Genomic DNA, 14,078 nt, shown 5'->3' on the forward strand with positions numbered 1-14,078 from the left:
TTTAGCCCTGGCTGTCCTGGAACTCACTTTGTAGACCAGGCTGGCCTCGAACTCAGAAATCCGCCTGCCTCTGCCTCCCGAGTGCTGGGATTAAAGGCCGGCATTTTCCTTGTCTAGTATATGAGGAAACCAGAGCTCAAAAGATCAAGCAGTGACTGAAGTCTTCACGTTGGAGCTGCCCCTTAGACCCAGACTGGTGCCACTTCACACCGGCCACTGCATTACTTGTAAAAAGCCTTAACCCTCTTTATCGTAGCCCTGCAGGGAAGGGAGGAACCCACCTTCTCCTGAAGGTTACCCATGCAGCCCAGGTATAACCGGATTGCTTCAATCAAGGTTATGAGAATGACGACAGTAATCACAATGAATTTGTAGTAATCAGGCAAGATGGAATACTAAAAAGAAAAGGCAAAACATCCTTGTAAAATCTTCCATGGAGTGACATGGGCCTGGGGTGGAAGGGGTTTTGAGAAGGGGTCAGAAGAGAGCAGTGGGCATGATGGAGACTCACCTTCAGGTGCAGCATCACAATGCAGCTCACCCACCACAGTGGGAAAAAGTAAGAGTTAAAGTAAAGTGACATCTGCAAGGCCAGGCTGGAGACCATTTCATTATCTGCAGGGACAACAGGAAGGAACATAGTTCAGAACCCTGTCCGGTGCTCTAGAAGCCTTCCCATTCCTGAGCATTAACACTGGTTCAATAAAATCTTAGGTCTATTTACATCTATGAATAGTATAACGTATATTTATCTGAATACCTTGTACTTCAAACATTAGTTACTTGGATGTATGTTTCATATAAGCTCTTCAATTATTTGTCTCTACAGTCTGCTGATATTTTTGCAAACAGGTGGTGTGGATTAAATGTGGACCATCAAGCTGGATGTGGTGGCACATGCCTTTCTTAAAGCTTTTGGGAGACAGTGGATCACTGTGGTTTGGGGCCAGCTTGGGCTACATAGTAAGAAAAAAAAAAAAAAAAAGGAAAGGACTATCATCTGGGATGGTAGCGTACGTTTGTAATCCACACACTCAGAGGTCAAGACAGGGAAAGAGTGATTTTGAGCCTAGTCAAAGCTACATATGTGACCTGTTTTGCTTTGTTTTGTTCTGTTTTGTTTTTAAATCCAAAAAAGGAATGCAAATATGAAATTTTATTCAACAAATTATCACTGCCTTCTTTGTAGGATTTCTATAATAAGCTGTAAAATGAATGAATAAAACCAAATCTCTTATAGGCTAGCTCTTATATAATAATCTCAAAAAAAATTCTCCTTTCAGCAAATCCCAATCCTATACATTTCTTAATGCTCAATCTAGTGCCATTCCTTACATTCTTCCTTGATTATGTTCCTCCACTCCAGTAGAAATCTTTCCCTTCTACGTATTTGCCTCTCTGAACTGTGTATAAGAAGTGCTGGTTAGGGCTGGAGAGATGGTTCAGTGGTCAAGAGCGCTAGCTGCTTTTGCAGAAGACTGGGTTCAATTCCCAGCACCTACATAGTGGGTCATGACCATCGTAACTCCAGTTCCAGGATATCTGGTGCCCTCTTCTGGCCTCTGTGGGCACTAGACATACATATAATGTGCGCGCACACACACATACACACACACACATGTCCATAGAAACACACATTCATACACATAAAATAAATAAAAGACTCATATTCTTTTCCTCTAAGATACAGTGTGATGTGCATGAGCTTTAGAAGCTCATGATTTACATAAGCTGTGATGGTTTGAATGAAAATAGCTCCTAGGGGGCTGGAGAGATGGCTCAGTGGTTAAAAGCACTGACTGCTCTTTTAGAGGTTCTGAGTTCAATTCCCAACTACCACATGGTGGCTCACAACCATCTGTAACAGGATCTGATACACTCTTCCGGTTGTGTGTCAAAAGACAGCTACAGTTTATTCATATAAATAAAAATAAATAATATTTAAAATATATAAATATTTTTTAAAATAGCTCCTAGAGAGTGGTACTGTTAGGAGATGTGGCCTTGTAGGAGGAAGCAAGTCACTGGAGTTGGGCTTTGGGGTTTCAGATGCTCAAGCCAGGTCCACTATCACTCTCTCTCCTGTTGCCTGCTGGATGTAGAACTCCCAGCTACTTCTCCAGCACCACGTCTGCTATGCTTCCTGCCATGAAGATAACGGACTAAACCTCCGAACCTGTAAGCCAGCCCAAATTAAATGTTTTTCTTCACAAGAGTTCCTGCGGTCATGGTGTGTCTTCATAGCAATAGAAACCCTAAGTAAGACAGAAGACAAGAAATTCCAGGATGCATCATTACATCTTTCTGGGGATCCATCTAATCATCTCTGGAATGATGAACACTCACAGGCTGTTGTGAGGGTCTCCACGCTTACCACTGTGCCTGTCACACTTAGTTGGCACTCACCTTTCCTTATGTATGTAGACAATGAAGTCTTGGTGTAAGCACAGACTTCACTTACATTTCCTGTTTAAAATCTTGCTTTCTACAGTGAATACCAAGCATGCATAAGCAGAGAGACCAAAATTTCAAAAGCATGTCACTGTACATGTAGTCATTTGTGACACACATGTTCCATTTACCAGACTGGTTACCCAACATCTTTTGCTTTTGTATAAGGGAAAAGGTCCTTCAACAAGAATCTGATTATAAAAATTGAACCCTAAAAAATACATTATAAATTTAACTACATTCTTATTTTAAATTGGTTGTTCTAAATGTAGGAATTTAGAAATAACAAATTCCTTGAGACTGATTTTTGTTTTACTCTGCATAGTTTTTTTTTTTTTTTTTTTTTTTAATTGACATTTAATACTTTTAAAACAATCATGGGTTGGAGGCTGGGAAGATGGCTCAGCAGTTAAGAGCACTGACTGTTCCTCTAGAGGACCTGGGTTTAATTCTAGCACCCACATGGCAGCTCACAACTGTCTATAACACAAACATACATGCAGGCACACAAGCCAACGCACATAAAATAAAAATAAATAAATGAAAAAAATCATGGTCTCTATAAGCAAATTAGGTGGTCTACTTTATCTTGCTTTGATTTCTTTAATTATCCAAATATAGAAATGCATTTTTTTTCCCCCAAGTCCGGTTTCTTTGTAAAGGCCTGGCTGTCCTGGAACTTGATCTGAAGGCCAGGCTGGCCTTTGTCCCTGCGTGCTGGGAGTACAGGCATGCACCACCACCTCTGGGCTAGGAATGAATTTTTGAAATTTGTTAGCTCTAAGGAAAACATGCTAGGATTTTTTTTCATTATTATTATTATTTTACTTTTGGCAACAGTACAATTCTTGATCCATTGTGGGTATGATCTTACAGTCAGATTCACCAAGAAGAAAACGGGAAAGTAATTACACACTGGTGAAGCTGATTCGTTTAGAACCTTTAGAGCAGAAACTGTAGTCTTTTTTTTTTTTTTTTTTTTTTGCGAAGAGACTGAAGCAGGAATATTTCAAGTTCAAAGCCAGTCTGGACTACCTAGAAAATTTCAGGATAGCCCAGGTACTTCTTGATTGCACTGTAACCAAATAAATTTTATTGTTGTTTGTTTTAAAAGCTATGGGTATATAGCTTGGGAAGAGTGGCTGTTTAGAATGTCAGCGTTTTTATTTTATGTAGGCTCATGTCCATACTTTAACACATCAAATTTCTTCAACTGAAAAATTAGACCAAAATGAAAAGGAACCACAAGGCACACAGTGTGAGTTCATTAAATTTTACAAAAGTTCCAGTTAAGTTCTGTAATGAGATAAAATTAAAGCATTATATAATTGGTCAGATAAATTTTACTGACCAATTAATTGCCTGTTTTGGCAGAGACAGTAGACTTAAACAGCTTTTCTCACGTTTGAATGACTGGGAAAACAATATCTTCTGACACGTAAGAACCACAAGAAATTCCAGGGTCGATGTCTTTTCCTAGTTCTACTGCTGTCCACACCATCGCGACTGTCTAGGCTGCTGAGGCTCTGGAGAACCTCAGAACAAATGTCACCCCCCCCCCCTTTCTTTTCAGTCACTACCTTGACTCCAGACACGATTTTAGTGCACCGTAAGGCTCACACTTCGAATCAGAAACACGAAATCCTACTTTTACAGGCTTTTCTCCATATAGCCTAAATTACACGAATGACCAAGGTGACAACATGCCATGATGGCAAGTGGTTTTGCTTTTCAATGCCCTATTTAAGAAATAAAAATAAAACCAAGAAAGCCCAAACCAAGCCAGCGAAAGGATTTCCACTTCCTTGAGTTCAAAGGTGACAACCATGCATGCTGCCCTCCTGATTGAGGAGGCAGAAACTGAAGTTAACTCGCTGGTGTTTCGTTTTTTAGATCTGAGGAGCAGAGTTTTTTATACAGGGAGAAGGAAGGAACAGGCAGAGGAAGGCCTGGTCAGTTTGGCAGCTGCCGGTCTTGCTCTGCTAGGAGGGGTTTGGACACAGCCCGGTTTTGTGTGAGCCGGCGGCTGTCACGCAGGGGACGCAGCGGGGACCCGCGTGGGGAAGAAGGCGTTCCTGCTCCGCATCCCGATCCGCTCGGCGACCGCGCCACCGGGTGCAGTAGCTGCGGCGGCGGAAGCTCGTGGTCTCCCGGGTCCGCCGCGGGGCTGCGGTTCCTCCCCGGGCACAGTGCCCTGGCTGAAGCCGGAGCAGCCATCTTTCACCCGGGCACGGCCTGTGCGGCCTCCGGCCCGCGAGCCACTCACCGGCCGCCTCACTGGTCTCTGGCCCGGTGCGGCTGGAGTCGCCGAACACCGTGAGGCTGAGGTTGCTCAGGCGCTGACGAACCGGGTCCGGCAGCTCCATGCCTGGCCTGCCCGCCGGCCCCTCACACACCGGCTCGTCGGCGGGCGCGGCGGCGCGCGGCGGTTCCCTTGGCAACCGGGCAGCGCGGGCCGCTAGGGACCTGGTGGCTGGGCGTCCCCGCGCGCTAGAGTCCTCCAGAGGCTTCCCCTCGGCGAGGCGAGCAGGGCCACGGGCCCGCAGCCCAGCATGGCCTGGTGCTGCTGGAAATGGCGGGTTCCTCCGACTCGCGTTAAAGCCGCGCCGTCTTAAGATGATCAGAAGTAAGAAGCCATTCGGACCTGGCCTGAGCCACAAGGAGCTCTCACACCGTGGCAATTCCTCTGCAAAATCGGTGCGCCATTTCATGAGCGAAATGAAAAACGAACATGGATATTAAAGAATGCCCTTGACATTCTTAAGAGGGTGGATGAGTCAAGCATACCTGCTTCAGAAGACAGGGAAAGCAGTTGTTTCTGGAATATAAGTGATTTAAAAACTGAAAATATCGGCCTTTCCCTGCTTTCTCTTAAGACATACCATTTTAGCATTTAGAAGGCACAGACAGGGGATCTCCAGCTTGAGGTTAGCCTGGGATACATTGCAAAATCCTCAAAAACCAAAACAAACCATTATGTGTAATAGACATAAAGAAAAGCACAGTTGGATGTATTAGGTCCCAGGTCAGTCAACCATATGGTCATCGCCAGGAGCTACCCTTTCTCAGTTGCTTGTGAAGCAGTGGCCTGTTTTATACTTTATAGTAGACTGATTGCACATTCAAGTTTAAAAAGAAAATCTGACTTTGCTGTCAACATTTTTTATGAATTTTCTTTCATGTTGATAAGTTCCTGTGTAATTTCTACTTAGGAGCAGTTATGACAAGTGCCGCTCTTGGTGAAAATGCTTGTTGATGAACATACATGTTTATGTTGAGTATAACATACACATTTATGTAGAGTGTAACCCACATGTTTATGTTGAAACATACATGTTTATGGCAGTGTAACACGCATGTTTATGTCAAGTGTGTCTGGGGATGTGCTGAGTCCAGTGGTAGGTAAGACCAATTTTATTGGGATCTGCCAACACTTTCCCAAACAGGTTTCATCAAACTCTCCAGTTATATTTGAACATCCCTGACACTCTGTGAGCTTTACCAACACTTGTATTCCCTTTTAATCTTTCTGGTAAAGGGTGGTGTGCCTGGAGATGTCTCAGTGGTTGCCAGCACTCATTGTCTTGCAGAGGACCCAAGTTCATTTCCCTTTACCCATATGGTGACTCACAACTATCTGTAACTCCATCAGAAACCTCTTTCTGATCTCCAAGGACATCAGACACACATGTGGTGTACAAACAAAGCTGCAGGCTAAATTTGTGTAAAATGAATAAATCCAATTTAAAAAATCAAGCTCATGGCAAGCAGTAAAATTTTACAATTCTTTTCATTAAACATAGTTCTCATTCTGAAGGGAGTGAGAAAGAATTTATTCTGAGCTATGAGTGCCCGTAGCCTGGTAACATGGATTCGGGTCGTCCTCATAATATGTTTGTACTATTAGAGAATGAAAGATAGCCATAATGCATCTACTAAATACATTAGTGGGGATGTCAGGTAGGCAGGTCATAGCAGAGCAGGGACACCTCTGCCACAGGCCTCACATGCTGGGAGTTTCCAGAGTATGTGTTGTGCATTGGGTTTATTGCTATTTGTGTCGATTCAGCTCCCAAAATGTCTGTGCTGAGGCTCCCTGTCCCAACTTGGCTCTGACTAGGAAATAAAGTTGCCATCGGCCAATGACTGGGCAGGGAGACAGAACTTTTGATTTCCCAGGCAAGGAAGCAGGAGAGAGAAGGGCTTTTAGAATCACCATGGTAGGAAACCAGGAGAATCAGACTTGAGGGAGCAGGAGACAAAACATCCAGCCATGTAGGAGTCAGGAAAGCAGCCCTAGGGGCTACTTCCCCAACTGGGTCTGGGAATAGGAGAGATGAAATACAGATTTCAGAAAACAATAATTTAGGAATATCAGAGGGGAGAGTATGCTAGTCACAGAAAGGTTTGGAAATGCCCAGCCATTGTGCTGTTTAAGGCATATTAAAAATAAAGCTGTCTGCCTCTGTGTATGTGTGTTTCATTTGTGAATCCAAAACATTTGGATGGGTGTAGAAAAGGTGTGTGCTCCTGCTGGGGGTTTAGAGAGAATTAATAATTTACTGGTATAGGTATATAAATACTAGGTTCCTGAGAAGCAGGGTGGGTGGTGGTTGGTCGTTTGTGGGGGTTGGTTGCAGTTGGTTAGCAGTCGTGCTCTAAGAAGAAACAAGAAAGAAATTAGATTCAGATATCTCTCTTTTATCACCAAAATACAAACAGCACCAGGGCAATCCACAACAAGGGGGTAAAATGGAAGTGGGGGAGATAAAGAGTGGGAGAAAGAATAACCCACAAAGTAGAAAAGAGCAGCCACACAGTTTCTCTGACTAGAGTCCTCTGTAGTCTAGTCAGAGATGGCTAGGAGAAACTGGCTAAATTTTGCTTCAGATTAGGGTGGAACTCAAGCCCCAGCATCTTCAAAAAGGCTTTCAGGACCTCCCCAAGGCTACATGGAGGCTCTTGACAATTTCCCATCTGCTCAAGCCACAGCTCTGGGCTGTCTGTCCTATAATTGTGTGTTGGTGTGTCTGTCTCTCACCGACCGCTCACTGAAGCCTTTCGGCTTACCGTGTTTGGTTTAGAGTAGAGTCAGAGATGGGTAAGAATGAGAATAAGGAACGGAAAGGCCCAGTCACTCCCCCCACAGCTAGTTCAAAGACTTAGCCAGCTTCTGGGTAAACGCATTCTGTTGAATACACAATCCATGATCAAAGCCTCGTGAAGTCTTGCTGGTAAAACAAATGTAAACAAGAATCACTTTTCATCTCTTAAGGGAACCAAGATTTTTATAGATGGGATGATGAAGCTCAAGGCTAGAGGTGCTGCTAGTTGGAATGTACTTGGAGCAGCCCAACAGACATAAGAAATTGACACCATGTAGAAATGACCTTGAAAGTGTTGAAGAGATCGGTTCAGGACCTTTTAGAAAATTTCACCAGGCCCCTCCCCTCCTGAAGGGGAAGGCTAATTAACATTCGGCAGGATGGAGCGACCATGGGCCACCTGTGCGTGGGGGAGGCCTAGAGCAGGTAAACACATTCCGCAGGACAGACCCTGCTCTGCCAATCACATTGTGTCTAGTGACTGCTGCTCTGAAAAACTGTATAAAGACTGGCCAAACAGGCTGCAGTGGGAAGGGGGAGGGGTGTTGGGGGAGTCAGGGTTGCCATCTCTCCTTCCGGTGTAGGACAACCCCAATGTGTTGGAACAATACATTCCTCTTGCTTTTTGCAAGATTTCCAGCTCAGCCTGGTTCACTCAGGGTTCCATGGGTAAGCTAAGGCTCACCATGGCACATTTGGTACATTGGCTGGGAATCTGACCTCCTGTGGGGACAATACCAGAGCCCTGAATCAGAGGTCTCGAGCAGGTACCACGGTTTGGTTTTTTCCTGTCTGAACTTTGAACAAACTTTCCTGTTTGTCAAAGTCTGAGTCTGTAAGCCTGTCTGAACTTTTGGTTTGCTTGCAAGCATCTGGGGGCTCGGAGAGCCCACAGTGTGTGGGGCGGTCAAGAGTGGTGGGTAAGCTGGGCGTGGTGGCGCACGCCTTTAATCCCAGCACTCGGGAGGCAGAGGCAGGTGGATCTATGAATTTGAGGCCAGCCTGGTCTACAAAGCAAGTTATAGAGTAAGAACTGCTTCGAAAAAAAAAAAAAAAAAAAAGAGTGGTGGGTAGACGTGCCTTAACATGGCGACTGAGGGAAGCCTGAAGGATGCTTCAGGTCCCCTGGAGGAAGTAGGGAGGACTCCCCTCCATTAGACCCAGTCCTAGTGTAAGCTGGCTGCGTACCTGGTTAACTGCATTCTTCCACCTGTGACAAGGTCAATTTGTCTGCGTCTTGATTGTCTTTCTGTGTGTTCTTGGACTGGGACTGACGAAAATTTTCAGACATGGGACAGCAACACTCTATTCCGCTGGGGATTGTACTGAATCACTGGGATGATTTTCAGCAATGGCAATGGGCATGTAACTTGTCACTGGAGGTAAAGAAAAAGAAGCTCTGGATGTTGCACTCATCAGAATGGCCCACCTTTGAAGTTGGATGGCCTCGGGAGGGGATCTTTGACCTCCCGGTAGTTGTAGTTGTGGCTGTCCAGTGGAAGGTCTTCCGGGCTGGACTTGCTTTCCATCTTGATCAGGTGCCCTGGAGGGACTTATTAACCGTCCCTCCTTCTTGGATTTGGAGCTTCCTTCTCAGTAGGATTCTGGAGCTCTGGGCACAGATCACGCAGACCCCACCATCCATAGAGCCAGACCAGAAGAAGGAGGTTCTCCAGGATCCGGGGACAGCAGACCTTCTCTTGGATCCTCCTCCCCTGTATCCCCCTGCCCTTGCCCCTAGTGCTCCTCCAACACCCCAGTCGGATGCTGCCACATTGGTCCCAGTCCTGTCGGCACTCAACCCCTCACTTCCATGACCAGAGGGGGATCCAGGTCTTGCCATGTGCACCCAGAACAAGAGGACCACCCCTCCAGAGAAGACGGTGGCCCTTCCTTTCCAGGTCTATGGTCCCACAGGTGAGGATGGAAATGAGGTCATGCAGTATTGGCCTTTCTTTTCGGCCAACCTGTATAACTGGAAGGCTCAGCACCCCCCTTTCTCAGACAGCCCTAAAGGGTTGATTAATCTTTCTGAGACTGTCTTGTTTACTCATCAGCCCACTTGGGATGATATCCAGCAACTCATGAGAGTGCTTTTCACAACTGAAGATCGGGAGAGAATCATGCAGGAAGCCAGGAAAAATGTCCCATTGGATACAGGGGCACCCTCAATTGATTGGGCTGTTATCTATAGTGTGTTCCCTTTGACTAGACCAGACTGGAATTTTAACATGGTTACTGGTAAGGAGCACCTAAAAGTCTATCGTCAGGTTCTATTGGCAGGTCTCAAGGGCACTGTGAAACGACCCACCAATTTTACCAAGGTAAGGGAGGTGCAGCAGGGCCCAGATGAGTCACCTGCCACCTTCCTTGAGTGGCTCATAGAGGCGTTTCACCAATAACACTATGACCCCAATCCCAAAGAGCACAGGCCACTGTGACCATAGCATTCATAGATCTGGCTGCAAGAGACATTAGGAAGAAACTTCAGAGACTAGAGGAATTACAAGGTAAGTCTTTGGGACAGTGCAGATAGCAAAGAAGGTGTATCATAATAGGGAAACTGAAGAAGAGAAGGAGGAAAGAAAGCAAAAAGAGGCAGAACAGAAAGAACTTAGGAGAGAAAAGTGTCAAGACAAGAACCTACAGAGAATTCTAGCAACAATAGTTAGAGGAAATAGAGGAGACGAGGAACCACAGGCTAGAAGGCAGAGGCCCCCACTTTCTGGCCCCAGTTTCTGGTAGACACTGGGGTGCAACATTCAGTGTTACTATAAACAGATGGGCCCATGTCTAAAAAAACATCATGGGTACAAGGTGCCACTGAGACCAAACAATATTCGTGGAGTATGGACTACCCAAAGATCAGTTGATCTGGGTGTGGGCTGGGTATCCCACTCTTTCATGGTTATCCCAGATTGTTCCTACCCCTGCTTGGCTGGGACCTGCTCATCAAAATGGGATCCCAGATCCATATCCTCCTGAAAAGGCCCCAACTTAAAGGCCCCCAGAGATAACCACTTCAAGTCCTGAATCTCAGGCTGGGGGATGAGTACAAGTTGTGTGAGACCATGAACGGGGCACCCCAATTGGTGCCCAGGAAAGAGATGGGGAGGAAGGGGCAGAGGACATGGACACCCCCAATTAAGAGACCACCTGTGTGAGGTCCCAATTTATGTACGACCCCGAGATGAGAGATCCAGGTCCTTAGTCCATCAGTGCGGGAAGCAGGGAGGGCTGGAAAATTTCTACTGTGCTGCCTGGGGCTGGGAGACCTTGGGAGACATCTACTGGAACCTGAGCTCAAACTGGGATTTAATCACATCGAGCAGATCCTCTGGAGGATGGGGACTCACACATGGCAATTGTGGGATATCACAGCTCATTGGGGAACATTCATTCAGGGGCATGTCCCGACCTCTCCTGGGGAAGCCAACAACCCTCAGAGATGTAGGTCAGAGAGGGTCAATGCCTCAACTTTTCTTGCAACCAAATCACTGTGCAGTTTACCCAGAGAGGGAAGGAGGCCAAAGATAGATGGCTAAAGGGTAGGACATGGGGCCTCAGACTATACCAGGAAGGATATGATGATGGACTCCTTTTTACCATCAAACTCAAGATAGAAGCCCCTACCATTCCTGTGGGACCCAATAAGAAGGTTACAGGTTTCCCCCATAAACCACCCAAATCCAAGCTCATGCCACCAACCCAGGTAGAGTCAACTACTGTCATGACTCCCAACATTCAGGGAACACCCCCTCTAGGTCCCTCAGAACTGGCTCCACTGACTGACCTTATCAGTAAGACCTTCCTAGTGCTCAATGAATCCAGGCCCAAAGTGACTTGCTCTTGCTGGTTTCTCTATAATATAGCTCTCCCATATTATGAAGGGATTGCCTTCATTTCCCCCAATATTAGCCTGTCTAAGAAGTCCTCTTCCTGCCAATGGGCCCAGAAGTCGGTTGTAGGACTCACTCTACAGGCAGTGACTGGTGTGGGACTCTGCCTGGGCCATGTCTCCTCCTCCCGCCAGTCCCTTTGCAATACTTTCTGATCCTTTGCACAGACTACCTCATATGTCATCCCACCCAAGAGTGGATGGCAGGCTTGCTCAACTGGGCCCTCCCCCGGGTACACCTCGGTGTCCTGAATATATCTAGAGATTTTCGTATATTAGTTCAGTTGGTGCCCAGGCTGATTTACCATCCTTATGAAGAAGTGTTAGATAGATGGGGTGGGGACTACCGTACCAAACGAGAACCCATCACTGTCCTGACAGTGTCTCTCTACTTGGACTGAGCGCAACAGGGGTAGCAACAGGGACTTCTTCCCTGGTACTTCAAGGAAAAAGCTACCAAAAACTCAGGGCTGCCATAGACTTAGATGTAGAGAGGATCAAAGAATCAATCACCCACCTTCAAGAGTCCCTAACCTCCCTTTCTGAAGTAGTCCTACAGAACCGCCATGGTTAGATTTACTCTTTTTACAACAGGGAGGGCTTTGTGCATCTCTAAGGGAAGAGTGTTGCTTTTACCTCGACCACTCGGGTGGTTAAAGATTCTATGGCAAAGGCACGAGAGGGACTAGTCAAGAGAAAGAGGGAGAGGGAGCAAGCCCAAGGATGGTTCAAGTCTTGGTTGACAGCGCCCCCTGGTTTACTACCATCATTTCTGCATTGTTAGGACCCCTGATCATTTTGTTCCTGCTTCTGACCTTTGGCCCTTACATTCTCAATCATTTAATTGCTTTTATTAAAGATCACATAGGTACGGTATGGTCATGAGGCAAAGATACCAAGAGCTAAGTACAGAGGACCAGGGATATGAGCTGCATAACTATCCACAATAGCTTCAAGATTGAAGCATGCACAAAGAAAAGGGGTGAATGAAGAGATGGTTCAGGGCCTTTTGGAAAATTCCACCAGACCCCTCCCCTCCGGAAGCGGAAGGCTAATTAACATTCGGCAGGATGGACCGACCAAGGGCCACCTGTGAGTGGGGGAGGCCTAGAGCAGGTAAATGCATTCCTCTATGAATTACAGAGAAAGCAAGATCTCTTGGAGGAAAATTTGACTTATAATAAGTGATATTTCAAGGCCAGCTAATATTTTGCTTTCAAAGTCATCCTCATTGAGTATTTTTCTTAGAAAAAAAAACCCTTTAAAATGCTCGCTCTCTCTCTCTCTCTCTCTCTCTCTCTCTCTCTCTCTCTCTCTCTCTCTCTGTATTTGGATCCCTGCTATGTCTCTGTGGCACGTTCCCCGCCTGTCGTGTCAGACAGCTGCTGCACTGTGCAACACTATATGGGATATGGGAAATTTCAAGACAAGGGAAAATATCAGGAAAGCAGCACCCAGCTTAAGGAAATCTCAGATCTGTCAAGTGAAGCTGTGGATCTGGGCGAGGCAGAGTCATTTTATTGAATGTATCCTGTTACTGGTTGTAGTAAAATTCTGCTTTCCCACTAAATACAGATGCATTAATGTCTGCTCCTCAGGCTTGTTTTTTGCTGTGGTTCTTGCTTTAGTTGCCTTACGCTCTGCTTTGCTGTCAATGGCATCCTCTGCAACACTTCCAGTTGTTTCATTCTGCTTGTCAATCCATCAAGGCTGTAAGAGAAGAAATGCTGTACATGGACAAGTTTATTCAGGTAAGCTTGAATTATTTATTTTTATCCCCATTGTTGAATAACACAATTCTCTTGATTTTAAGATGTTTCCTTTGCAAAACAGAAGATTTCGATCTCTTCTCACTGTGTTTTGTTTTCAGGTAGAACAGAATTGTTCTTTTCCCCAGTTCAACACATGCTGTGAGTAAAATAGGCTGTCAGCATGGATGCCCTAGGTGGTGGTGAGTACTCCACTACCTATAGCTCCAACGTTCCACCAAGAAATGCTAATACAGGAGGGAAACTGCCCTGTCTCAGCCATGCCTCAGCCACAGCCTCACCACAGCCCCAGCACAGCCCTGCCTCAGCTCTATATCAGCTCTGCATCAGCCCTCCAACAACCCTGCCTCAGCCCTGCCACAGTCCTGCCTCAGCCCTGCCTCAGCACTGCCACAGCCCTGCCTCAGCTCTGCCTCAGCCCTGCCTCAGCTCTGCCACAGCCCTGCCTCAGCTCTGCCTCAGCCCTGCCTCAGCTCTATATCAGCTCTGCATCAGCCCTCCAACAACCCTGCCTCAGCCCTCCAACAACCCTGCCTCAGCCCTGCCACAGTCCTGCCTCAGCCCTGCCACAGCCCTGCCTCAGCCCTGCCACAGCCCTGCCTCAGCTCTGCCTCAGCCCTGCCTCAGCTCTATATCAGCTCTGCATCAGCTCTCCAACAACCCTGCCTCAGCCCTGCCTCAACCCTGCCACAGCCCTGCCTCAGCTCTGCCTCAGCCCTGCTTCAGCTCTGCCACAGCCCTGCCTCAGCCCTGCCACAGCCCTGCCTCAGCTCTGCCACAGCCCTGCCTCAGCTCTATATCAGCTTTGCATCAGCCCTCCAACAACCCTGCCTCAGCCCTGCCTCAGCCCTGCCA

The 14,078-nt window shown here is 46.5% G+C and overlaps 1 protein-coding gene across 1 annotated transcript in view; it reads right to left on the reverse strand.

The window, feature by feature from the left end:
• The window catches only part of Tmem17 (transmembrane protein 17), a 6,873-nt gene extending 1,753 nt beyond the window's left edge, over nt 1–5,120 (reverse strand). The window contains exons 1-3 of the mRNA XM_021211121.2: nt 4,718–5,120; nt 512–615; nt 282–395 (exon numbers count right to left, since the gene is read on the reverse strand). Coding sequence (XP_021066780.1) covers nt 282–395; nt 512–615; nt 4,718–4,817 — 318 coding nt within the window. The 5' untranslated portion in view covers nt 4,818–5,120. The remainder of the gene's footprint in view (nt 1–281; nt 396–511; nt 616–4,717) is intronic.
• Between the last annotated feature and the right edge of the window lie 8,958 nt (nt 5,121–14,078).

Source organism: Mus pahari, chromosome 13 (assembly GCF_900095145.1).
Source record: "Mus pahari chromosome 13, PAHARI_EIJ_v1.1, whole genome shotgun sequence".
NCBI classification, from domain to species: Eukaryota; Metazoa; Chordata; class Mammalia; order Rodentia; family Muridae; genus Mus; species Mus pahari.